This window comes from Choloepus didactylus, chromosome Y, assembly GCF_015220235.1.
Source record: "Choloepus didactylus isolate mChoDid1 chromosome Y, mChoDid1.pri, whole genome shotgun sequence".
NCBI lineage: Eukaryota > Metazoa > Chordata > Mammalia > Pilosa > Megalonychidae > Choloepus > Choloepus didactylus.
The window spans coordinates 12121089-12147393 of NC_051335.1; the positions used below are offsets into that span (position 1 = coordinate 12121089).

The window sequence follows — 26305 nt, forward strand, 5'->3', positions numbered from 1 at the left end:
CTGAGCATGAAGGACAGGAGGCTCAAAGGGACACAGTTGAGACATAGGGAAAAGGAAATATAGAATGTAAGTTTTGTATCATTGTTGAATCTCTTGTACTTCTTAGCTGCGCTTAATGGGGTTGCATAAAAGAATGTTCTTGTTCATGGGAATTGTATATGTGAATTATAGTGTTTGTTCAAGGATGTGTGCAGCTAGCTCTCATATGTTCAGAAGACACAGCAATAGATGATGGATGATAGATAGGGAGAGAGGGAGGGAGGGAGAGAAAGAAATAGCGGCGTGACAACATGTTAAAGTTAGCGGATTGGGGTATTGGGGGGGTCAGGGAATGCTGGAGTTCTGTGTATGGGATTTGTATTGTTTTTGCAACTGTTCCTATAACTTTGAATTTATTTTAAAATAAAATGTAAATAAATAAATAAATAAATAAATAAAGGTCATTGCATCTTCTTTCCACTGAATAGTGATTTTTCATTTGCACTCCAGGTGATTTGCATGGGAAATTGGATGATCTTCTTTTGATCTTCTATAAGGTAAATGATTATTTTGCTAAATAATTCCACTTTTGTTGGGGGAGGGCAATCCTAGGGAAGATAACAATGTTAGTTTTACTGGGGATATGTACAAATATAGATGTACTATAACATCTTTATTCAAAAAGCTCAAAGATTTTTAGAGGCATATCATTTGATTTTTTGCACACATCTCATAAATTGTTTTTTAATTTGGGTCTTTGCTCAATATTATTATTATCTGTATATCCATTGGGATTTGCACCTGATTGTGTTTATGGTCTTTATTATATCATAAATGTCTAGATGGCATAAGGTGGGAAGGGAAGCAGTCTGTTTTATCTTATTTGATTTTTATTTTGTTCAGAAGTGAACATGTCTCATACCACTCCTCTCTTCCAATGCACATTAGTTATGCTTGAAAGGAGTTTCTTACAGCAAGTTCCAAATTGCTCTCTTCTTTACCCTGATTCACTGCCTCTTGGCTCGGTTGCTCTTCCAGTGCTGTGACTGCTGTTCATGCATTGGGGTTTCATTTGTGGGAACCAGCACAGAGGGCACAAAGCAGCTTGGTCAGCATGGAGTTTCCCTGCATCTTGTTGACTGGATTCATTTCTCTCTCTGAGCAGCAGTTGCAATCTGAATGTTTGCTTCTGGGAAGACTGCATGTGGGAAACTGATCCTGAGTTGACCCCTACCTTCACAGTGGTACCCCTTATGCTGGTCTTCTCCATCCCTCTTTTGGATTAATGTATTTCTCTCCCATCCATCACTGTCATCTCACAACTAGCATGTTGAATAATTGAGCACAGCATAGGTGTCTCAGACAACTATTATGATGGCTAATTAGTTCCATGCTTTAAGACTGAAGAGCTTGATGAATAATTTTTTTTCAGCTACAATATTATCTTGAGCTTATATCCCTTAAGCGGTTGTCTTGTGAATAAAGTAACATAAATATCCAAAAGCATTTTAAAAATAATAAAGTGTAACAGAAATGCAATATTTTCATTTCATTCATTCAGAATGGAAGCTTGGAAGGAAATGGGTCAGCTCAAACCAGGAGGGCATGAATGGAGCTGGCACTTAGGAGTAGATTCAGTTGAGATCACAGGAGGCCTCAGCAAGGATATAAAGCATGACAGCCAGAGAGTGGGGTCAGAGGAAGGAGGAGGCTGCCCAGGTAGTAGGTTGGTATCAGGAAGTCCAACCAAAGGTTTGCTGTTCAGGTGCTGAGAGTGCTGGTAAAAGAGCAGTTCCAATGGTCGACTGCGGAACCTAAGCAGGCAGGGAAGGGAGAGAGGCCAGGATAGGCCAATCAACTGGGGAAATGGGAGAATCGAAGGACTGGAATGCTCTTTGAGGTCAGGGAGCAGGCTGGCCAGGGTGAGGGCCTTGGGCAGCAGGAATGGTGGAAGTTTTAGGGGGAGTTGTCCTAGGGGATGAGAGGGTCCAGGGTGGAATCTGGAATGGGGGTGACTGAAGTTGGTGAAAGAGAATATTGGCTATGAGGAGGTCAAGATTATGTAAAGCAGGTATGCTAAATGGGTTGGCCACGTGGTCTGAGGGTTGTGGAGGAGGGGAAGGGAGGCTAGTCAGAGGTTAGGGGCATGAAAGGAGGAGAGGCTTTCACCTGAGGGTGGCAAAGTCTTGGTCTGTTAGTGGCTCGGAGGAGCAGGTGGACCCTCTCCTACTCCTGACCCTGAGCTGTATGTCTTATATGCAGGAATGAGCCCTTTCCTTTGAGAGGGCTGAGTCAGGAGTCAAGCAGCATCCTTAAGACAAACCCAGATTTGTAGAGGGAAGTCTTTTCTGAATGAGTTGGAAGACAGAAGGGAGTTTATTTACCATAAAATAGGGATTCTACCAAATTGGAAAACTGTGGGTGAGGTAGAATGGATTGGTGAGAGGAAGCCAAGATGTTGTACAGATTGAGGAATGGGATTTGTTTAACTTAGTCTATAGCTCTGTGCCAAATTTTCAGAAGTTCAGGCCTGCTATTGTTGGCAGTTATGGTCTGAGTAAAGAGGACAGGGGCAGGGTGTGGGGAGCATGAAATAATACTTGTAATTATTTCTCTAGACGTTTTGGGAAATAGATGAAAGGGAAAGCAGTTGAGTAAATTAAACTGGAAAAATGGCTTCAAGTGATTTAGAAAAGAAAATTTCTTGAGAGGCAGTTGAAGATATTAACTTCTGACCAGGGATAGGACTCTGGAGTAGGCAGATGAAAAAAGAGAGTTATGACATGTTTCTTTAATTCCTTTGGCGAAACTATATGGGACATATAAAACCGGAAGGTGCTAAAGTAAAGACTGAACAGGAGGAGGTGGGTGGAAAGAAGCACTATAAAAAGAATTAAAGGTGAAAATATAGCATTTAAATGAAAGCAAGAAAATATTTTGAGAGCTAACCAATGACACAGTGTTCAGGGAGTAGAGATTGAGAGCCATGGCAATGAAAGAGTAGGGCACTATTATTTGGAATGGATTTGGGTGGGGGGAGGTGAAAGTGATGCTTGGAAATTCAACAGCCATGAATTAGAATTTTGGCAGGATTGAACAAGAAGGTCAAATGCATCTTGGATGGGGAATGAATTGCACATTGTTTTAGGCTCCTGGTTGCTATGGCAAATACCTCACAATGGATTGGCTTAACAACAGGAATTTATTGTATCATAGTTTTGGAGGCTGGAAGACTGGCTTCCTCCCGGGGTCAGTAATATTCTAGCGAGCTGGCAGTCCTTGGGGTTCTTTGGCTTTCCTGTCTCATGGCGATGTCCTCTCTGTCACTTCTGGGTTCCGATGACTTCTGGCTCCTTTCTGTGGCATTCTCTTTTATAGGGCCTCCAGTAATAAGATTAAGACCCATCCTGATTCAGTCGGCCACATCTTAACTAAAAACATCTTCAAAAGGTCCTATTCACAATGGGTTCCCACACACAGGAATGGGATTCAGATTAAGCACATGTTTTTTTCTGGGGTACATAATTCAATCTACCAAAACCATGAATATAAACTATTTTGGAAAAATGTTTCTGTTTGAAAACAGATGACATTGAGACCCCACCTATCCAGAGGTCAAACTTCGGTCTACTTCACTTATCTGTAACATGGTCCCAAACTTAGAGTTAAGTAGAAAAGGTCTCTGAGCTCTTGAAATAGTTGTCACAGATCCAATGAACTTTATTCACAGAATAGGCCATGGGCACTTGCTCAAAGACCAGTGAATATAGTGAACAGAAATCAGTAAGACCTCATCTCACAAATTTGCCTGTCTGGTCTTCCAGCCCACAGCAGATTAGGGAGTGGGAGGAGAAGAAGCAAAAGTCAGATACAGTGTCAGCAATGAAAGGTAAAAAAGCTCTTCCTTGACAGTGAGAGGAAATATAGAACTATAAAAATGAAATAGAAAAGAATAGTAAATTCATTGATCTGGGGCTTTGTAGTATATAGGGAAAGGAAGTCTGTACTCTGAGGTGCCTGAAGGGATGTTTCAATTGATGAACCTGCGTCAGGAAAGTTAGGTGGTATATACTGTGTTAAGAAGTAAGAGAATCAAAGGGCACGTTACAAAGGCTCCCAACCAAAATGCCTAAAGTATTTTTTAAACATATTTTATTTAGCCTTTACAGGAGTAAGCTTCTACGATCTAGAAAATTCACTTAAGCAATGCCTAGTGTATGAGTGAGTATCATTATTAGGTATTAGGTATAGGGTGATGACAGAAAATGAAAAAAGAGAAAGATTGAGTGAGAGAAGAGTAATAGGCCCAGAAAATAGATGTGGAGAAAAGGAAGAAGAACGTCTCAAAAATGAGGAGGGAGAAAACAATGCTCAGGTGGGGAGCAGTGGAATTCTCTTTGTGGCATCAGATACAAAGATTGCCTGCTCAGGGATTACAGCAGGTACATAACTATGATTAAAGCAATCACTTGATTGCTTCAAAAAATCGTAGAATTGCTGCAGTGGTCTCTGCTTCTAATGGCAATGCTTTGTACTCAATCAATACATCAAGTCATTGAATCCTGATTGTATGTAATGCACCAATGTGAGGTACTTTCCTCTGATTCATTGATAGGATCCCATGGGATTGAATCACATCAGCGTAACCCATGAGCTCACAGTCTTCCATTTAGAAGCAGATAGTGACCATGCTTTAACTTATCTTTATATTATTTATTTATTATTACGGGAAACAGAACTTGAATTGTAGGGACTAGTTTGGCAAACTACATCTTGTTGGAGATTTTTGGAGGTATAAATGGCCAAAATTTGTATTATGCTGTGACTGACCTATTTTTTTCCATCAACCCAAAAGAAAAACCAGGAAAACCCTCTGGCATTGAATTAAGGCAGAATTTTAATTCATCTTTCTACTGGTGTTTTACTAGCTAATTTCTTCCTTGTAAGTTCTTTAATACACTATAGGATACTTAGGCTGTAGGGCTGGGGTTGGCCCAAGACCAACCAAACACATTGCCTGAGAAGAAGAGTTATAAGGTAGGGTTACTGAGATGCCACACCATATTACTCTTTTAATCCAGGTTGTTGGTTTGGTTCAAGACCATTATTGCTATAACTGATCATAAACAAAAGTCTACGCATCCACTAATTTATTCACTCCTTCATTCATTAAATTTATCTGGTCCGTGTAATGTTCACGGCACCTTATAAAAACTGTGGAAAGATATGGAGATGAATAGGAAGTTCATTCATTTCACATATATTTATTAAACACCTTTATGAATGATGTCCTCTGACAAGGTTTGATAGCACAGTATGACTAAGACAGAGTTTTGGCCCCCAAAGACATGATAGTTTAGTGGGGAAAGTTGACTAACAAAAAGACAAGACATTTCGGGGTGGGGTGTGTTAAAATTGAGATATGTATGGGATTCCAAAAAAACACATTGGAGGCACATCTAACCTCTTGGAAGACTTCCTGGAGGAGGTGACATTTAAAACATTCCTGTCAAAGAATTTTAGTAATTTATTAAGTGACTCAATCATGAGGGAGAGTTTTCGAAGATCAGAAAAGATTTTATTCTCACATACTTTGTGCAGTTAACTGCAATAAATAATGTTAATCCGATCTGGGATTCATACAAATGATGTTTTTTTTTTTTTTAAATCCTATTAACAAACCATCATCACCCCTGTCCATTCCCATGCCTTTAAGTTCACCCTCATTATCATGTCTACATATTAGGTTATCATTCCCCCTTCATTAGCTTCTGTCTATCTCTGGGTCTCCTATATTCCACATTAGAAGACACTGATTTTATATTGTTCATGGAGTTCACATTAGTGGTAACATACAATATCTCTCCTTTTGTGTTTGGCTTATTTCACTCAGCATTATGTCTTCAAGGTTCATCCATTTTGTCATATGTTTCACGACCTCATTCCTTTTCACTGCTGTGTAGTATTCCATCATGTGTACATAGCACATTTTGTTTATCCACTCGTCTGTTGAAGGACACTTGGATTGTCTCCATCTCTTGGCAATTGTGAACAATGCTGCTATGAACATCAGTGTGCAAATGTCTGTTCATGTTACTGCTTTCAGATCTTCTGGGTATATACCGAGAAATGAAACTGCCAGATTGTAGGATAACTTGATATCTAGTTTTCTGAGGAACCACCAAACTGTCTTCCACAGCAGCTGTACCATTATATGTTCCCACCAGCAGTAAATGAGACTTCCAATTTCTCCACATCCTCTCCAGCATTTGTAGTTTCCTGTTTGTTTAATGGCAGCCATTCTTATTGGTGTGAGATGGTATCTCATTGTGGTTTTGATTTGCATTTCCCTAATAGCTAGTGAATATGAACATTTTTTTGTGTGATTTTTAGCCATTTGTATTTCCTCTTCAGAAAAATGCCTTTTCATATCTTTTGCCCATTTTATAATTGGGCTGTTTGTACTATTGTCGTTGAGTTATAGGATTTCTTTATATGAGCAGGATATCAGTGTCTTATCAGATATATGGTTTCCAAATATTTTCTCCAATTATGTTAGCTGTCTCTTCACCTTTTTGACAAATTCCTTTGAGGTATAGAAGCTTTTGATTTTGAGGAGTTCCCATTTATCTATTTTTTCTTTCATTGCTTGTGCTTTGGGTGTAAGGTCTAAGAAGCTACCTCTTATTACTATATCTTGAAGATGTTTCTTTACATTATCTTTTCAGAGTTTTATGGTACTGTCTCTTATATTGAAGTCTTTGATCTACTTTGAGTTAATTTTTGTATAGGGTGTGAGGTAGGGGTCCTCTTTCATTCTTTTAGATATGGATATCCAGTTCTCCCAGCCCCATTTATTGAAGAGACTGTTCTGTCCCAGCTCAGTGGATTTGGGGCCTTATCAAAAAATCAGTTGACCATAGATCTGGTGGTCTATTTCCAAACCCTCGATTCGATTCCATTGATCAATATGTCTATCTTTGTTACCGTACCATGCTGTTTTGACTACTGTGGCTTTATAGTAGGCGTCAAAGTCAGGAAGTATAAGTCTTCCCACTTCATTTTTCTTTTTTAGAATGTTTTTAGCAATTCAAGGCCCCTTTCCCTTCAAAATAAATTTGATAACTAGCTTTTCCAAGTCTGCATAACCTTGGTTAAGTTTATTCCTAGGTACTTGATTTTTTTAGTTGCTATTGTGAATGGAATTTTTTTCTTGAGTGTCTCTTCAGTTAAGTCATTTCTAATGTATAGGAACATTACTGACTTATGTGCATTAATCTTGTATCCCACCACTTTTCTGAATTTGTTTATTAGCTCAAGTAGCTGTGTTGTTTATTTCTCCGGATTTTCCAAATATACAATCTTATCATCTGCAGATAATAGCACTTTTACTTCTTCCTTTCCAATTTAGATGCCTTTTATTTCTTTGTCTTGCCAGATTGCTCTGGCTAGAACTTCTACCACAATGTTGAATAATAGTGGTGACAGCGGGCATCCTTGTCTCATTCCTCATCTTAGAGGGAAGGCTTTCAGTGTCTCACCGTTGAGTACTATGCTGGCTGTGGGTTTTTCATATATGCCCTTTATCATATTGAGGAAGTTTCCTTCAATTCCTACCTTTTGAAGTGATTTTATAAAAAAAAAAAAAAGGATGCTGAATTTTCTCCAATGATTTTTCTGCATCTATTGAGAGGAACATTTGATTTTTCCCTTTCAATTTGTTAATGTGTTGTATTACATTGATTTTCTTATGTTGAACCACCCTTGCATGCCTGGACGGAAACCCACTTGGTCGTGGTGTGTGATTCTTTTAATGTGCCTTTGGATCCGATTTGCAATTATTTTTTTGAGAATTTTTGCATCTATATTCATTATGGAGATTGGCCTGTAGTTTTCCTTTCTTGTAGCGTCTTTACCTGGTTTTGGTATTAGAGTGATGTTAGCTTCATAAAATGAGTTAATTAGTGTTCATTTTTCCTCAGTTTTTTGAAAGAATTTGAGCAGGAATGGTGTCAGTTCTTTTTGGAAAGTTTGGTAAAATTCCCCTGTGAAGCTATCTGGCCCTGGACTTTTATTTGTAGGAAGCTTTTTGATGACTGATTCGATCTCTTTACTTGTGATTGGTTTGTTGAGGTCTTCTATTCCTTCTTGGGTCAGTCTAGGCTGTTCATATGTTTCCAGGAAATTATCCATTTCCTCCAAATTGATTAATTTGTTGTCATACAGTTGTCCATAGTATCCTCTTATGATTTTTAAAATTTCTTCGGGATACACTGTAATGTCTCCCTCTCATGTATGATTTTGTTTATTTGAGTCTTCTCTCTTTTTTCTTTGTCAGTCTAGCTAAGGGTTTGTCAATCTTGTTGATCTTCTCGAAGAATCAACTTATGATTTTGTTTATTCTATTGTTTTTTGTTCTCCATATCATTTATTTCTGCTTTAATCTTTGTTATTTCTTTTCTTCTACTTGGTTTAGGGTTAGTTTGCTGATCATTCTCTAGCTTTTTCAGTTGTTCCATTAGTTCTTTGATTTTAGCTCTTTCTTCCTCTTTAATGTACACATTTAGAACTATAAATTTCCCCCTCAGCACCACCTTTGCTGCATCCCATAGGTTTTTTTTAAAATTCAATTTTATTGAGATATATTCACGTACCATACAATCATCCAAAGTACAATCAATTGTTCACAGTACCATCATATAGTTGTGCATTCATCACCCCAATCTATTTTTTGAACATTTTCCTTGTACCAGAGAAAGTAAAAATGAGAATAAAAAAATAAAGGTAAAAAAGAACATCCAAATCATCACCCCCACTCTATTTTTCATTTAGTTTTTTGTCCCCATTTTTCTACTCATCCATCCATACCCTGGATATTTACAATCACACTGTCACCCCTTGTAAGCTACATTGCTATACAATCGTCTTCAAGAGTCAAGACTACTGGGTTGCAGTTTGACAGCTTCAGGTATTTACTTCTAGCTATCCCAATGCATTAAAACCTAAAAAGGCATAAGAATGCCCACCAGAGTGACCTCTCAGCTCCATTTGGAATCTCTCAGCCACTGAAACTTTATTTTGTTTCATTTTGCATCCCCCTTTTGGTCAAGAATATGTTCTCAATCCCACAACATCGGGTCCAGATTCATCCCTGGGGGTCATATCCCATGTTGCCAGGGAGATTTACACCCCTGGGTGTCAAATCCCATGTAGGGGGAGAGCAGTGAGTTCACCTGCCAAGTTGGCTGAGCTAGAGAGGGAGGGCCACATCTGAGCAACAAAGAGGTACTCGGGGGAGACTCTTAGGCACAATTATAAGCAGGTTTAGCCTGTCCTTTGCACTAACTAGCTTCATAGGGGAAAGTCCCCTGATAGAGAGCTCAGCACATCAAACTGCCAGTCCTCAATGTTTGTGAGAACATCAGCAACAATCCAAGTGAGGAAGCCCAATGCCTCTGTATTTTCCCCCAGCTTCTCAGGGGGGCCCTGCATCTATATTTTTATTCTCTGTCCAAATTACTTTGGGACATGTCTCTATTTCACACTAACCTATGCAAACCTACCAGGTCTCACTTCTATTAAAAGTTCTATGTAATTATGGTATTTGAACAAACTGTACAAGTTAAATTGTTTAGGAAATATAGATCTTGTACCAACTAAACATCTCTTCTCTTGGTCTCACATGGAATTTGAAGTTTTAAAATGCAGTCAGTATTGTCCTTTACCCTTTGGCCATATTTGCCCTAGTCCTAACCACATCTTCTTCATTCATATCTCTAGTTGAAGGCTGGGCTCTTTTTCAGCTTTTTTAACAGTTGCTATATGTGCTAATACCGACATTCATAACTGCCAAGTTCTAGCTCTGAGTTTCAGGTGTCACACAGATACCTAATGTTCCAGAGACCAATCAGTTTTTACACAAAGGGATCAGCGTCTCAGAGTTTGGAGATAGTGTTACAATTCAGGAACAGATTTGACTGCTGTAAGAGCTTACGATCTAGAGACCATTACAATAATCATTCCCCTGTTAGGCTGTGCTCTAAGATTCAATTCTGAGTTTACACATTGTAGTTAGTCCATATTGGTGAGGTATTATAGTGTTTGCCTTTGTTTCTGGCGTACTTCACTCAAAATGCTGTCTATAGGTTCCATTCACCTCCTTGCATGTCTCACAGCTTTACTCCTTCTTGCAGTTGGTCAATATTCCATTGTATGCACACCACTCTGTTCTTCAGTCGATGTACCCTTAGGCCACCTCCACCCATTGCAAATCATGCATACTCTCTCCATAAACACCAGTGTGCAAATGTCCATTCATGTCCCTGCTCTGAGATCCTCCTTGTAAATGCCCGCTAATGAGGTAGCAGGACCTTAAGGCACCCACATACTTAGCTTCATGTGGAACCACCCTACTGTCCTCCAGAAAGGCTATACCATTCTGCCTCCTAATCAACAGTAAATAAGTATATCCCTCTCTCCATGTTTTCACCAGGACTTTTATCCCTGTTTATATTTTTCCATAAAATTTTATAGAGCTGTATTCACGTACCATATAATTATCCATGGTGTGTAATCAGTTGTTCACAGTATCATCATACAGTTGTGCATTTATCACCACAGTCAGCACTTGAACATACTGATTACTACGAAAAAAAAAAGTTTTTTTTTAAATGAATAATGAAAAAGATAATAAAAAGAAAAATAAAATATCATAGAATACAATATAGTAGTAGGATCAGGCAACAACACCACTACCAAGAATCCCGTATCCCTCCCTTATATCCCCCCTCACACATTCAGCTTTGGTATATTGCCTTTGTTACATTTAATGGAAGCATATTACAACGTTACTGTTGACCATAGACTCCAGTTTGCTTTGATTCTATTTTTTCCCCAGTACCATCCCCTTTCCAGCACTCTGCATGGTTGACATTCACTTGTTCTCTCACATACAAAAACAGTTTTATGGTTGTACATTTAGTCACAGTCGTTGACCACTCCAGTTTTTGCTAAGTTAAACAGTTCCAGTCTTGAACTTCTATCTTTACCTCAGGTGTCATTCATGTCCCTAGCCCATCTCTTTCAGCTTTACTCACGGACATCTTTGTTCAGTGTAGTTACGATATTGTGCTACCATCACACAGTATTATGCTATCTATTCTGGATCTATACAATCAATCCTGTTGAACATTCTGTAGTCCTTCAGCATCAAATGCCCGATTTCTACCCTCTTTCTATCTCCTGGTAACCTGTGTCATCAGCTTTTAACTCTCAAAGTTTGCTCATTAATGTTAGAACATATTATTGAGACCATACAGTATTTGTCCCTTTGTTTCCAGCTAACTTCACTCAACATAATGTCCTCAAGGTTCATCCAAGTTATTATATGTTCTGTGTCTTTGTTCTGTCTTACAGCTGTGTAATATTCCATCGTGTGTACGTACCACAGTTTGTTTATCCACTCATCTGTTGATGGACATTTGGGCTGTTGCCATCTCTTGGCTATTGTGAATAACACTGTGACAGACATCAGTTTACAAATGTCCATTTGTGTTTTAACTTTCCATTCCTCTGAGTATATACCTAGCAGTGGAATAGCTGGGTCATATGGCAAATCTATACTTAGCTTCCTGAGGAACTGCCACACTGTCTTTCAGAGTAGTTGCACCATTCCACATTCCCACCAACAGTGAATAAGTGTGCCTCTTTCTCCACATCCTCTCCAGCACTTGAAATTTTCTGTTTTTTGGATAATGGCCATTATAGTAGGTGTGAGATGATATCTCATTGTGGTGTTGATTTGCATTTCTCTAATAGCCAGTGAAGTTGAGCATTTTTTCATATGTTTTTAAAGAAATTTTTTATTGAGATTGTTCACAAACCATACAGTTATACAAAGGTCCAAAATGTACAATCAATTGCTCATGGTTCCATCATAGAGCTATGCATCCATCACCACAATTAATTTTTTTTTCAATTTTGAGAACATTTTCATTACTCCAGAAAAGAAATAAAGACAACAAAAGGAAACTCAAATCCTCCCATACCCTAACCACCCCCCCTCCATTATTGATTCATAGTTTTCTATAGTACATTTGTTACTGGTGATGAAAGAATGTTAAAATACTACTAACTGTAGTATATAGTTTGCAATAGGTGTATATATTTTTTTCTATATGCCCCTCTATTATTAACTTCTAGTTATAGTGTCATACATTTGTTCTAGTTCATGAGAGAGATTTCTAATATTTGTGCAGTTAATCACAGACATTGTCCACCACAGGATTCAGTTTTATATATTCCCATCTTTTAACCTCCAGCTTTCCTTCTGGTGACATACGTGACTCTGAGCTTACCCTTTCCACCTCCTTCACACACCATTCAGCACTGTTAGTTATTCTCACAATGTGCTACCATCACCTCTGTCCATTTCCAAACATTTAAGTTCACCCTAGTTGAACATTCTGCTTATAATAAGCAACTGCTCCCCATTCTTTAGCCTCGTTCTATATTCTGGTAACTTATATTTCATGTCTATGAGTTTACATATTATAATTAGTTCATATCAGTGAGACACTGCAATGTTTGTCCTTATGTGTCTGTCTTATTTCACTCAATATAGTGCCCTCAAGTTTTCTTCATCAACCCATTTTTTTAAGATGGTTTTGTTCACACACCATACATTCCATCCTTAGTAAACAATCGTTGGTTCCCTGTATAGTCACGTATTTATGTATTCAGCACCATTGCCACTATCTCCATTTCTTCCACAAAGGAGGAAGAGTCAAAGAAGGTAGAGGGACAAAAGAAAAAAAAAAAATAGAGAGAGAAAAAGAAACATTACAGCTAGAAAGCAACAAAAGGAAAGCTAGCATTAAACTAAAGTAGAATAAAGAGTCAGACAACATCACCAATGCCAGGAGTCCCATACCCTTCCCCTATGCCCCCCCCCCATATGCATTTAGCTTTGGTATATTGCCTTTGTTATATTAAAGGAAGCATAATACAATGTTTCTGTTAACTATAGTCTCTAGTTTGCATTGATTGTATTCCCCCCCCAATGTTACCCTATTTTTAACACCTTGCAATGTTGACATTCATTTGTTCTGCCTCATGTAAAAACATATTTGTACCTTTTATCACAGTCGTTGAGCACCCTAGGTTTCACTGAGTTATACAGTCCCAGTCTTTATCTTTCGTCTTTCGTTCTGGTGTCCCACATGGTCCTAACCTTCCTCTTTCTACCATACTCACAGTCATCTTTGTTCAGTGTACTTAAATTACTGTGCTACTGTCTCCCAAAATTGTTTTCCAAACTTCTCACTCCTGTCTTTTCCTTTCTGTCTGCAGTGCTTCCTTTAGTGTTTCCTGTAGAGCAGGTATTTTGTTCACAAACTCTGCCATTGTCTGTTTGTCAGAGAATATTTTAAGTTCTCCCTCATATTTGAAGGACAATTTTGCCAGATATAGGATTCTTGGTTTGTGGTTTTTCTCTTTCAGTATCTTAAATATATCACCCCACTTCCTTCTTGCCTCCATGGTTTCTATTGAGAAATCTGCACATAGTCTTATCAAGCTTTCTTTGTATGTGATGTGTTGTAGTTATGTTTCCTTTCCCATTTCTGATTGTATTTATTTGCATCCGCTCTCTTTTTCTTTTTGTTAGCCTAGCTAGGGGTCCATCAATTTTGTTGATTTTCTCAAAGAACCAACTTCTGGTTTTGTTGATTCTCTCTATTGTTTTCCTGTTCTCAATTTCATTTATTTCTACTCTAATCTTTGTTATTTCTTTCCTTCTGTTTGCTTTGGGGTTAGTTTGCTGATCTTTCTCTATTTCCTCCAGGTGAACAGTTAATTCCTCAATTTTTGCTTTCTCTTCTCTTTTAATATAGGCGTTTAGGGCAATAAATTTCCCTCTCAGCACTGCCTTTGCTGCATCCCTTAAGTTTTGATAAGTTGTGTTTTCATTGTCATTTGCCTCAAGGTATTTTCTAGTTTTTCTTGTAATTTCTTCCTTTGCCCACTGGTTTTCTGAGAGAGTGTTGTTTAGTCTCCATATATTTGTGAATTTTACAACCTTCTGCCTGTTATTTATTTCCAACTTCATTCCATTATGGTCCGAGAAAGTGTTTTGTATAATATCAATATTTTTAAATTTGTTGATATTTGCTTTGTGACCCAACATGTGGTCTATCCTAGAGAATGTTCCAGGAGCACTTGAGAAAAAAGTGTATCCTGCTATTGTGGGGTGTAGTGTTCTATATATGTCTGTCAAGTCTAGTTCATTTACGGTACAATTCAACATCTCCATTTCCTTATTGATCCTCTGTCTAGATGTTCTATCCATTGATGAGAGCAGTGTATTGAAGTCTCCAACTATTATTGTAGAGGTATCTACTTCTCTTTTCAGTGTTCTCAGTGTTTGCCTCATGAATTTTGGGGCACTCTGGCTTGGTGCATAAATATTTATGATTGTTATGTTTTCTTGATGAATTGACCCTTTTATTAATATATAGTGTCCTTCTTTGTCTCTTTTAATTGTTTTACTTTTGAAGTCTAATTTGTCTGATATTAATATAGCTACTCCTGCTTTTTTCTGGTTTTTGTTTGTGTGAAATATCTTTTTCCAGCCTTTCACTTTCAGCCTATGTTTGTCCTTGGGTCTAAAGTGAGTTTCTTGTAGACAGCATATAGATGGGTTCTGTTTTTTAATCCATTCTGCCAGTATATGTCTTTTTATTGGTGAGTTTAATCCATTAACATTTAGTGTTATTACTGTAAGGGCAGTACTTTCTTTTACCATTTTGTCTTTTGGATTTTATATATCAAATCTTATTTTTTCCTCTCTCCTTTTACCCTTCCTAATAATCTTCATTTTTACATTCTTCTCCAAACCTCTCTCTCCTGTCTTTTCCTATCAGCCTATAGTACTCCCTTCAGTATTTCTTGTAGTGCTGGTCTTTTATTCACAAACTCTCTCGATGTCTGTTTGTCTGAAAATATTTTAATCTCTCTCTCAGTTTTGAAGGACAGTTTTGCTGAATATAGAATTCTTGGTTAGCAGTTTTTCTCTTTCAGTATCTTAAATATATCATACCACTGTCTTCTCACCTCCATAGTTTCTGCAGAGAAATCTGTGCATAGTCTTATTGAACTTCCCTTGTATGTGATGGATTGCTTTTCTCTTGCTGCTTTCAGAATTCTCTCTTTGTCTTTGACATTGGACAATCTGATCAAAGTGTCTTGGAGTAGGTCTATTGGGATCTATTCTGTTGGGGGTATGCTGTACTTCTAGAATCTGTAATTTTCTTTAATAAGAGTTTGAAAATTTTCAGTGAATATTTCTTCTATTATCCTTTCCCCCCCTTTACCCTCTCTTCTTCTGGGACACCTATAACATGGATTTTTGTATGCTTCATTTTTTCACTCAGCTCCCTAAGACCCTGCTCATGTTTTTCCATTCTTTTCACTATCTGTTCTTTTGTGTGTATGAATTTGAATGTCTTGTCTTCCAGTTCATGGATCCCTTCTTTTGCCTGTTCAAATCTACTGTTGTATTCCTCCATTGTGTTTTTATCTCCTCCATTTTGCCCTTCATGGCCATAAGTTCTGCCATTTATTTTTAAAAGTTTATGAATTCTTCTTTATGTGCATCCAGTGTCTTCTTTATATCCTTCATCTCTTTTGCCATATCTTTCCTCAGGTCACTGATTTGATTGTTGAATTGATTTAGGAGTTCTGTTTGATTATTAGTTATTTGTTTGAATTCCTATATCTCAGTTGAAGTGTTAGTTTGTTAATTTGCTGACTCATATTTTCATATTTCCTTGTATGGCTCATTGTCTTAAGCTGTCTAGGCATCAGGTTTTCTAAGTCACTTTATTCTGGAGCTCAATTTCACTCTTTTACCTATGGGTTTCTTGTTGTTTGGCTTTGTTCTCTATCCTTTGGTGTTCTGATCAACTTATTTTAGACCTCTAACTTAGGTTCTATTTATTTGATCAGAATTTTTCACCTCTTATTTTTCTGTTTCTTGCCCTGCCACTATGTAGCCTTTTTGTGAGAGGGTCTCCTCAGATATGGTCAACCCCAGTCAGGTTTTCCCAGTCCAGAGATGCCCAGGTCACAGGGGGAGGATATGGAGTTTCCCTGTGAATGAGACCCTCCTGTGAGGCCTCTAGACTCGGTGCTTTTCCTGTCCTGTCCAGCAGGTGGCGCTTGCCAGCCCGCAGCTCCCTCTCCAGTGTGAGGAGGTGTGGTGTCTTTACTTCTCCTGCTGACTCTGACCCTGTTGGGGGCATGGCTGACTGAAGGTGGTTTCTAATTTCCAGCCCCTGGGGTCTGAGCTCCTTGATGGAGGGCTGCCAATTGAGCTGGACCATGCCCCACTCTTCTTGGGGAAGTTATATGCCCTTCAGGGAATTGTCTCCCCCATTAGACTCACTGCTTTGTCTGTCAGACCTATTTCAGCTCTCCATTTCCTGGGTTCAGAGGCCAGTTGCAGATATCTGAAAAGAGCTATTTATAATAGTTATTAAAAAAAATAAAGAAAGAAAGAAAAAGAAAAAAAGAAGTCCCGTTTAAAAGCCTTTCCCCAGCCTGGAAGTTTTGTCAGTGGCAGAATAGAGTATTTAAAGATGTGCTTTGGGCTATTATCTGGATAATTACTCTCCAACAGCTTTAATTCTGACCTTGCCAGGGGGCTATTGAAGTGTAAAAAGATAAGGATTCAGAAAGCAAGAAGGGAGGAGGGGCAAAATTTAGGGAAAAAAACACAACAGCCTTTTTGGATCCAGGAAATGGGTGCCCCTGGTACCTGCCCCCCCTTCCCGGAGCCCAGCCCTTCTCTAGCTCTCCCAGCTCTAAAAGTTAGTTAATTTGTTAATTAATTCTGCAGTTGAGGCTGGGTTGAGCCCCCTTCTTGCTCCCAGCAGATTGTTTTTTTTTCCTTTCAGGGAGCCAGCTGTGAGACTGTCTGAGAGGTTTGGGCAGGGAGGGGCGTCAGACCCCTGGTTGGGGGAACTTAAAGATTTCGCTGTGATCTCGGCTTTTCCACATGATCCAGACTTGTGTACAATGTGTGACTGTTCACTGGAGACCCCAAAAACACTGTTTAATACAGTTCTTGACTAATTATCAGCTGCCATAGAGAAGAGGCAAAATTCCATTCCTTACCACTTCGCCCTTTTGCCATCCCATAGGTTTTGATACGTTGTGTTCTCATTTTCATTTGTCTCTAGATATTTAGCAATTTCTCTTGCGATTTCTTCTTTGACCCACTGATTGTTTTGGAGTGTGTTGTTTAACCTCCACATATTTGTGAATGTTCTGGTTCTTTGACGGTTATTGACTTCTAGTTACATGCTATCATGGTCAGAGAGTATGCTTTGAATAATTTCAAACTTTTTAAATTTATTGAGGCTTGTTTTATGCCCCAGCATATGAACTATCCTAGAGAATGTTCCATGAGTGCTAGAGAAGAATGTCTGTCTTGGTAATTTAGGAAGTAACGCTCTATATATGTTTATAAAATCGAATTCATTTATCACATTGTTTAGGTTCTTCCTTATTGGTCCTCCATCTGGTTGTTCTATCTATAGAAGAGAATGGTGTATTGACGTCTCCCACTGTTAATGTAGAAATGTCTATTGCTTCCTTCAGTTTTGCCAATATTTGTCTCATGTACTTTGGGGCACCTCGATTGGGTGCATAAACATTTGTGATTGTTAATTTCTTCTTGGTGAATTTTCTCATACATATGCATATATATATATATATATATAGGTATATATATATGTATATATATTGTCCTTCTTTGTCTCTTATGACATCTTTGCATTTAATGTCTATTTTGTCTGATATTAGTATTGCTACCCCTGCTTTCTTTTGACTGTAGCTTGCATGGAATATTTTTTTCCATCCTTTCACTTTCAATCTCTTTGTGTTGCTGGGTCCAAGATGAGTCTCTTGTAAACAGTATATTGATGGTTCATACTTTTTAATCCTTTCTGCCAATCAATATCTTTTAATTGGGGAGTTTAATCCATTCACATTCAATGTTACTATTGTGAAGGCAGTTCTTGAATCCAACCATCTTATCTTTTGGTTTTTATTTGTTAGATCTGTTCCCCCCCTTCTCTTTTTTTTCCCTTTAAGTTTCCCTTACTAATACTCTTCAGTTCTGTGCCCTTCTCCTGACCTCCCTCTCCTTTCTTTTTCTTCTCAGCTGGCAGAACTCCCTTTAATATTTCTTGCAGGGCAGGTCTTTTGTTAACAAAGTATCTCAGCATTTGTTTGTCTTTGAAAATTTTAAATTCTCACTCAATTTTGAAGGAGAGCTTTGCTGGATAAAGAATTCTTGGCTGGCAATTTTTATCTTTCAGAATCCTAAATATGTCATGCCACTGCCTTCTTGCCTCCATGGTGCCTGCTGAGTAGTCAGTATTTAGTCTTATGTGGTTTCCCTTGTATGTGGTGAACCGCTTCTCTCTTGCCACCTTCAGGAGTTTCTCCTCTTCACCATTTGACAATCTGATTAGTATATGTCTCAGAGTGGATTTATTTGGATTTATTCTATTTGGAGTTCATGAGCATCTTTGATTTGCATATTTATGTCATTTAGAAGGGTTGGGAAGTTTTCCCCAACTATGTCTTCAAATACTCTTCCTAGCACTTTTCACCTTCTGAGACACCAATGATTCTTACATTTGTTTGCTTCATGTTGTCCATCATTTCCCTGAGGTCCGTTTCTCATTTTTCGATTTTTTTCACCATTTGTTCTTTTGTGTGTTCACATTCAACTGGTCTGTCTCTAGTTCACTTATTCTTTCTTCTGCCTCTTCAAATCTGCTGTTGTGTGTCTCTAGTATATTTTTAATTTGATCAATAATATCTTTTATTTCCATAAGATCTGCTATTTTTTTAACTTATTCAGATTCTTCTTTATGCTCTTCTAGAGTCTTCTTGCTGTCCTGTATGTCCTTAGCCAAGTCAATGAAGTTGTTTTGGAGATTTATGTGTACTTCTTTGATTAATTACTCCAAGTTCTGTGTCTCCACTGGCATTTTAATTTGGTCGTTTGGGTTGTCCATATCTTCTTGTTTCTTCATGTGCTTTATGATTTTCTGTTGTTGGCCTTGGGGCATTTGCTTATCTTGATAAGTTTATTTTGGGATATGCAGGATTATTTGAACATTTATTTATAATTTGGCAGAGCTACAGCTTGGTGGGGTGCACTTTTCCTATCCTACAGGCAGATGGCACTCTTGAGCCACCTCTTACTCTCAGGCCAGCTCTCCCCCAACTTCACCTGTGCACTAGATGGTGTCCAACCTGGATGGAAATCCAATCAGTGCACCAGTTCTCGGTGTACACTTGGGACTGCCAGCCTGTGGGTTGGGGGCCAGCCCTGTACAGTTCAGCAGGGAGCCTGCTTTAAGGCACAAAACCTAATAGTTCCCAAGGCTTGTGAATGGGCCACTCTGGGGCTGTGGGGCTGCGCATCTCACCCTCCAGCTCAAATGCACTGCAGTTCCTGTCCACCATGCGCCTGCGAGTCCCTGGGGTTGGGGAGGGGCTCCTGGTGCTTGGGTGCAGCGATCTTGCCTCTCGGCTGTGCTCACTGCAGGCTTCCATGGAGGAAGAATGAACGTGGTCACCACAAGTCCGCCAAATCCTGAGTTCCCTCATGGGAGCTCTCAGCCACAGGGCTGGTGAAGGGTTATCTCCCCAGCCAACTGCTGAGAAGGGTGCACGAGGTGTGGAAAGCTGCTCCCTCCCATGCTTATCAGCCAGCTCCAGTCACCTGTCCCTGGTGGCAGTCCAGACCAAACACACTCATCTCATCCTTTCAAATGCAGTCTCTCTAGCTAAGTCCCCACTATGTGGTTGTTCTAGTTTGCTAATGCTGGAGAATGCAAAACACCAGAGATGGATAGGCTTTTATAAAATGGGGGTTTATTTCGCTACACAGTTACAGTCTTAAGGCTACAAAACGTCCAAGGTAACACATCAGCAATCAGGTACCTTCACCAGAGGACGGCCAATGGCGTCCGGAAAACCTCTGCTAGCTAGGAAGGCAGCTGGCGTCTGCTCCAAAGCTCTGGCCTTAAAACGGCTTTCTCCCAGGACGTTCCTCTCCAGCAAGCTTGCTCCTCTTCAAAACATCACTCCCAGCTGCACTCCCTTTTCCTCCCCCCCGAGTCAGCTCATTTATATAGCTCCACCGATCAAGGCCCACCCTGAATGGGCGGGGCCACACCTCCATGGGAACATCCCATCAGAATCATTACCCACAGCTGAGTGGGGCACATTCCAAGCAAATCTAACCAGCACCAAAAACGTCTGCCCCACACAAGACCACAAAGATAATGGCATTTGGGGGACACAATACACTCAAACCGGCACAGTGGTGTAGAAGTCCCTGCCCAGTCAGTGGAACCCTGGAGCTGCTGTTCTGGAGCACTTTCTGCCCTTTACTAGTCTTTTTCACTGAGGAGAATTTTGCTCTGCCTCTCCTGATCCACCATTTTCCCAGAAGTCCAATTGTTTTTGATTGTTTGAAATTTTGGTTTCTTTAATGTTTAATTGTCCTAAACAATTGTATCATTTTACAATTTAATACTAAGTTAGACATTTTCAGCTCACAATCCCATCTGAGTTTGAAAAGGATTCTTTTCCCTGGGTACCACGATATTAACCACAACAGACCTTTGCTAAGAGTACATTTCAAATTTACGTGGCTTCAAATATAATTTTATCATCAAGTGAAGCAATTTGCATAGCATTAGTTAGGTCATATTTTTAGATTTTATTTTCTGAAAAGGTTAATTTTAATCAGACACTTTTGCCTAATTAGAGTGGCCAATTTGAAATACTTCATTCAGAGCCTTAGCCTGCTAAAATTACAAGACATTTTTCCTCATTGAATAGAAAGTGTGAAATTTTAAATCAGGTATTGGCAAATTAGTTTGTTAAATGATCCTGCGAGCAGAGATGCCTGAAGCTGAAAAAGAGATGCACATGGACAGAGAGAACCGGTTGGGTAGCACATTGATGCTGTCCATTGGAAGCCATGGTGCCTTGTTTCCCTTTTCTTTCTCTCTTCTCCCCATGCTTCAAACCCCCATCCCCCATCCTGCCCACCCATAATTTTCCAGTTGTGAAGTTTGTTGAACAGTTTTCTTATTCTCTATCAGTGTTTCACACTGCCACAGTGGGTGCTTCTTTTTATTCTGGGATTAAGGCAGTATTGATGTTACAATCAGAAGAATAGACTTCTAAAATAGGGGTTGCAAAATAAATAAAATTAAAATAATGTGGAGTTGAGGTCCAGAGGTTATTGTTTGTTGTGTCTTGGGAAAGTGTTCAAATAAGTTGGGATAACTTCCAAATGTATGTTGTAAAATGCTTCAGTAGGAAATAGGTGAGGATGTAGGCTTGTTTTTGTCTCTGTGCAAGTTAATTGTGGCCTGCAATCTCTCCCCCTGCAGGTCATGTTCTGAATACTGTTAAAAGTTGTAGTTACCCTAAGTTCTCTGTATTTGTCAACTTAAAACTCCCTGCCATGGATGGTTTTTTGTACATCAGTTACAGAATGTGCCAGAGAGTTAGATTTTCTCTAACTGGCTGAAGAATAGCATCAGTTTTTGCTTCTTTGAAGGAAATGCAGAGAAATTCCAGTAGCCAGAAGCCCAAATATCCTAGAAACCCATGTCCCAGGAGACTTTGTTCTTCATCTCTTGTCTGTTGTCTAGTTCTGTTATTATTCTAAAACTAAAACATATTTGAACTCAGACTATATAAAATAATATGACTAATCTTGGGCCAACAGGGCAGATCTTATACATCCAAATAAGTCTTGCCTTCTTTGAAGAGGTTGCCTTGAGAAGCTCAAAACTTACAGGAGTTCATATATATTTAGGACCCCTCTTTTAGAATAACTTGCAGAGACTGTAACATAATCTACTGAATATGCTTCACTATTACAAATATTAATCTTTTGAAGGCATGTGTGGTTTTCTGAAAAGGTTAAACTTGTGTGGCAAGTGTGCTGTATAAAGCAGATGGCCTAGCTATTACTTTTTTTTTGTTTAAAATTAGATTTAACTCAAGAAATTAATTATTTTTGCTTACAGTAGAGGTGAAAGAATACAGAGGTAGCAAAGAATCCATTTCAAAGTTTGGTTTAAGTGGAGATGAGTTTTCTGTTTGTTTGTTTTTTTAATTAAATTCAGTTTTATTGAGATATATTCACACACCATGCAGTCATCCATGGTGTACAATCAACTGTTCACAGTACCATCATATAGTTGTGCATTCATCACCCCAATCTATTTTTGAACATTTTCCTTATACCAGAAAGAATCAGAATAAGAATAAAAAATAAAAGTAAAAAAGAACACCCAAATCATCCCCCCCATCCCACCCTATTTTTCATTTAGTTTTTGTCCCCATTTTTCTACTCATCCATCCATATACTGGATAAAGGGAGTGTGATCCACAAGGTTTTCACAATCACACTGTCACCCCTTGTAAGCTACATTCTTATATAATCGTCTTCAAGAGTCAAGGCTACTGGATTGGAATTTGATAGTTTCAGGTATTTACTTTTAGCTATTCCAATACATTAAAACCTAAAATGTGTTATCTATATAGTGCGTAAGAATGTCCGCCAGTGTGTTCTCTTGACTCCATTTGAAATCTCTCAGCAACTGAAACTTTGTTTTATTTCATTTCGCATCCCCCTTTTGGTCAAGAAGATGTTCTCAATCCCACGATGCCGGGTGTACATTCCGCCCTGGTAGTCATATTCCATGTTGCCAGGGAGATTTACACCCCTGGGAGTCAGGTCCCACGTAGGGGGCAGGGCAGTGAGTTCACCTGCCGAGGTGGCTTAGCTAGAGAGAGAGGGCCACATCTGAGCAACAAAGAGGCACTCGGGGGAGACTCTTAGGCACAACTATAAGCAGGTTTAGCCTCTCCTTTGCAGTAACGAGCTTTATAAGGGCAAGCCCCAAGACAGAGGGCTCGGCATACCAAACCGTCAGTTCTCAATGTTTGTGAGAATATCAGCAACAATCCAGGTGAGGAAGTCCAACACTTCTGCATTTTCCCCCAGCTCCTCAAGGGGGGCTCAGCATATATATTTGTATTCTCTGCCCAAATTACTTTGGGATGTGTTGGTATTTCACTCTAACCTATACAAACCTACCATAGGAGATGAGAAGTTTTAATATAAGAAAATCTGTCATCACCGTGGAAAACCGGTTTACCATCCAAATATAATAAATATAATTTTAGATGGTTGAATGCTTTTCTCCAGTTTTGGTACTAAGATTATGCTGGTTTCATGAAATGAACTGGATAGATTTCCATCTTTTTCTGTGGTTTGGAATAATTTAAATCCATGCTTCTCAAACTTGGCTACACATTGTAATCACTCAAGGAATTGATAAAAGATACTGATATCTGGGTCCCAGCCCCACAGATTCTGAAGGGCATATCGGGATTTTTAAAAGCTCCCCAAGTGATTCTAATGCTCAGCCAAGGTTGGGAATCATTGATTTAGATGACATTAAAACTATTTGCTCTTGAAAATTGATATAGCTCCACTATAAAGCCACATGGGCCCAATGCCTTTTTTTTTTTTTTTTTTGCTGGGTGTACTTTACTGATGGTACATGACAAAGTAGGGTGCTCGGCCCCTCCCCTTCCTCAGGGGGTCTGAGATGGAAGCTGTGGAGGATGGGTGACGCTCGGTGTCAGGGGATCGATTTGGGGCCAGGACTCCCCAGCAGCTGATGGCCTCTCTTCCTCTCATGCTGTCGCTGGGGCTGGTGGTCCAGGGGCTCTTACTCCTTGGAGGCCATGTAGACCATAAGGTCCACCACCCTGTTGCTGTAGCCAAATTCATTGTCATATCAGGAAATGAGCTTGACAAAGTGGTCGTTGAGGGCAGTGCCAGCCCCAGCATCAAAAGTGGAGGAGTGAGTGTCACTGTTAAAGTCGCAGGAGACAACCTGGTCCTCAGTGTAGCCCAGGATGCCCTTCAGGGGGCCCTCTGACGCCTGCTTCACCACCTTCTTGATGTCATCGTATTTGACCGCTTTCTCCAGCCAGCAGGTCAGATCCATGACAAACACATTGGGGGTGAGAACACAGAAGGCCATGCCAGTGAGCTTCCCATTCAGCTCCAGGATGACCTTGCCCACTGCCTTGGCAGCACCGGTAGATGCAGGGATGATGTTCTGGCAGCCCCACGGCCGTCACACCACAGTTTCCCAGAGGGGCCATCCACAGTCTTCTGGGTGGCAGTGATGGCGTGGACGGTGGTCATGCATCCCTCCACGATGCCAGAGTTGTCATGGATGACCTTGGCCGGGGGGGCCAGGCAGTTGGTGGTGCAGGAAGCATTGCTGACGATCTTGAGGGAGTTCTCATACTTCACATGGTTCACGCCCATCACAATCATGGGGGCATCGGCCGAAGGGGCAGAGATGATGACTCTCTTGGCGCCACCCTTCAAGTGAGCCCCAGCCTTCTCCATGGTTGTGAAGACATCAGTGGACTCCACAACATATTCAGCACCAGTATCACCCCATTTGATGTTGGTGGGATCTCGCTGCTGGAAGATAGTAATTGGATTCTCATTGATGACAAGCTTCCCGTTCTCAACCTTGACGGTGCCTTTGAATCTGCCATGGGTGGAATCATACTGGAACATGTAGGCCATGTAGTTGAGGTCAGTGAAGGGGTCATTGATGGCCACAATCTGTAATTTGCGGGTGACTACAGCAGCCCTGGTGACCAGGCGCCTGATATGGCCAAATCCATTTATTCCGACCTTCACCATCGTGTCTCAGAGATGCGGCTGGCACTGCACAAAAAGATGCGGCTGAAAAAAAAAGAGTTAATTGAAAAAAAAAAAAAAAGCAGTGAAAAAAATATGCAGACCCCCCCTTGAGGAGCTGGTGGAGAATGCAGGGGTATTAGGCTTCCCCACCTCGATGGTTGCTGATGTGCTCACAGACATAGACGACTGGTGGTTTGATGGGTTGAGCCCTCTACCACGGGACTTGCCCTTGGGAAGACTGTTACTGCAAAGGAGAGGCTAGGCCTGCCTATAATTGTGCCTAAGAGCCTCCTCCCGAATGCCTCTTTGTTGCTCACATGTGGCCCTCTCTCCCTAGATAAGCCAACTTGGCAGATATAATCACTGCCCTCCCCCCATGTGGGATCAGACACCCGGGGGAGTGAATCTCCCTGGCAACATGGAATATGACTCCCAGGGTGGAATGTAGACCCGGCATCGTGGGATGGAGAACATCTTCTTGACCAAAAGGGGGATGTGAAAGGAAATGAAATAAGCTTCAGTGGCAGAGAGATTCCAAAAGGAGGCAAGAGGTCACTCTGGTGGGCACTCTTATGCACAATATAGACAACCCTTTTTAGGTTCTAGTGAATTGGAGTAGCTGGTGGTAGATACCTGAAACTATCAAACTACAACCCAGAACCCATGAATCTTGAAGACGATTGTATAAAAATGTACCTTATGAGGGGTGACAATGTGATTGGGAAAGCCATGTGGATCACACTTCCCTTTGTCTAGTTTATGGATGGATGAGTAGAAAAATGGGGGAAGGAAACAAACAAACAAACAAACAAAGGCACCCAGTGTTCTTTTTTACTTTAATTGCTCTTTTGCACTTTAATTATTATTCTTGTTATTTTTGTGTGTGTGATAATGAAGGTGTCAGGGATTGATTTTGGTGATGAATGCACAACTATGTAACGGTACTGTGAACAATCGAATGTACGCTTTGTTTTGTATGACTGCATGGTCTGTGAATATATCTCAATAAAATGAATTAAAAAAAATGCAGCTGTCTGGTGAGCGGACAGGAGCAGAGAGCCCAATGCCTTTTTAAATGATAATCTTTAATCATCTTTCAAATTTTTTCAAGTAATTGCATTGTTCAAGTTTCTACTTCCTTTGAATAAGTTTTGGTAGTTTCTGATTTTCAAGGAAATAATCCATTTATCTAGATTGTAAAAAAAAATTGCCATAGATACTGATATTATATTTGTTACACACACATAATTCTTTTATTTACTTCCCTTTATCTTTTTTCTAATGTTTACTCTTACGTAATTTGTCATTCTCTCTTTTTTCACTTATCCTTAATTAGGCTCAGGATATATTTATCAATTTTATTGCTTCTTTCAAAGTACCAACCTTTGGATTAATATATCTTTTCTTTTTTTGTTTGTCTTCTGTTTCATTAATTTTGGTGTTATCTTTTTCTGATTTATTTTGTTCTTTTTT

At 39.6% G+C, this 26305-nt stretch overlaps 1 protein-coding gene and 1 pseudogene across 1 annotated transcript in view; one reads left to right on the forward strand and one right to left on the reverse strand.

Annotated features, from left to right (window-relative positions):
• PPEF1 (protein phosphatase with EF-hand domain 1) overlaps nt 1–26305 on the forward strand; it is a 180291-nt gene that overhangs the window by 84049 nt on the left and 69937 nt on the right. The window contains exon 7 of the mRNA XM_037822700.1: nt 490–536. Within this exon, the coding sequence (XP_037678628.1) occupies nt 490–536 (47 nt within the window). The remainder of the gene's footprint in view (nt 1–489; nt 537–26305) is intronic.
• On the reverse strand, nt 23832–24832 carry LOC119524058 (annotated as a pseudogene).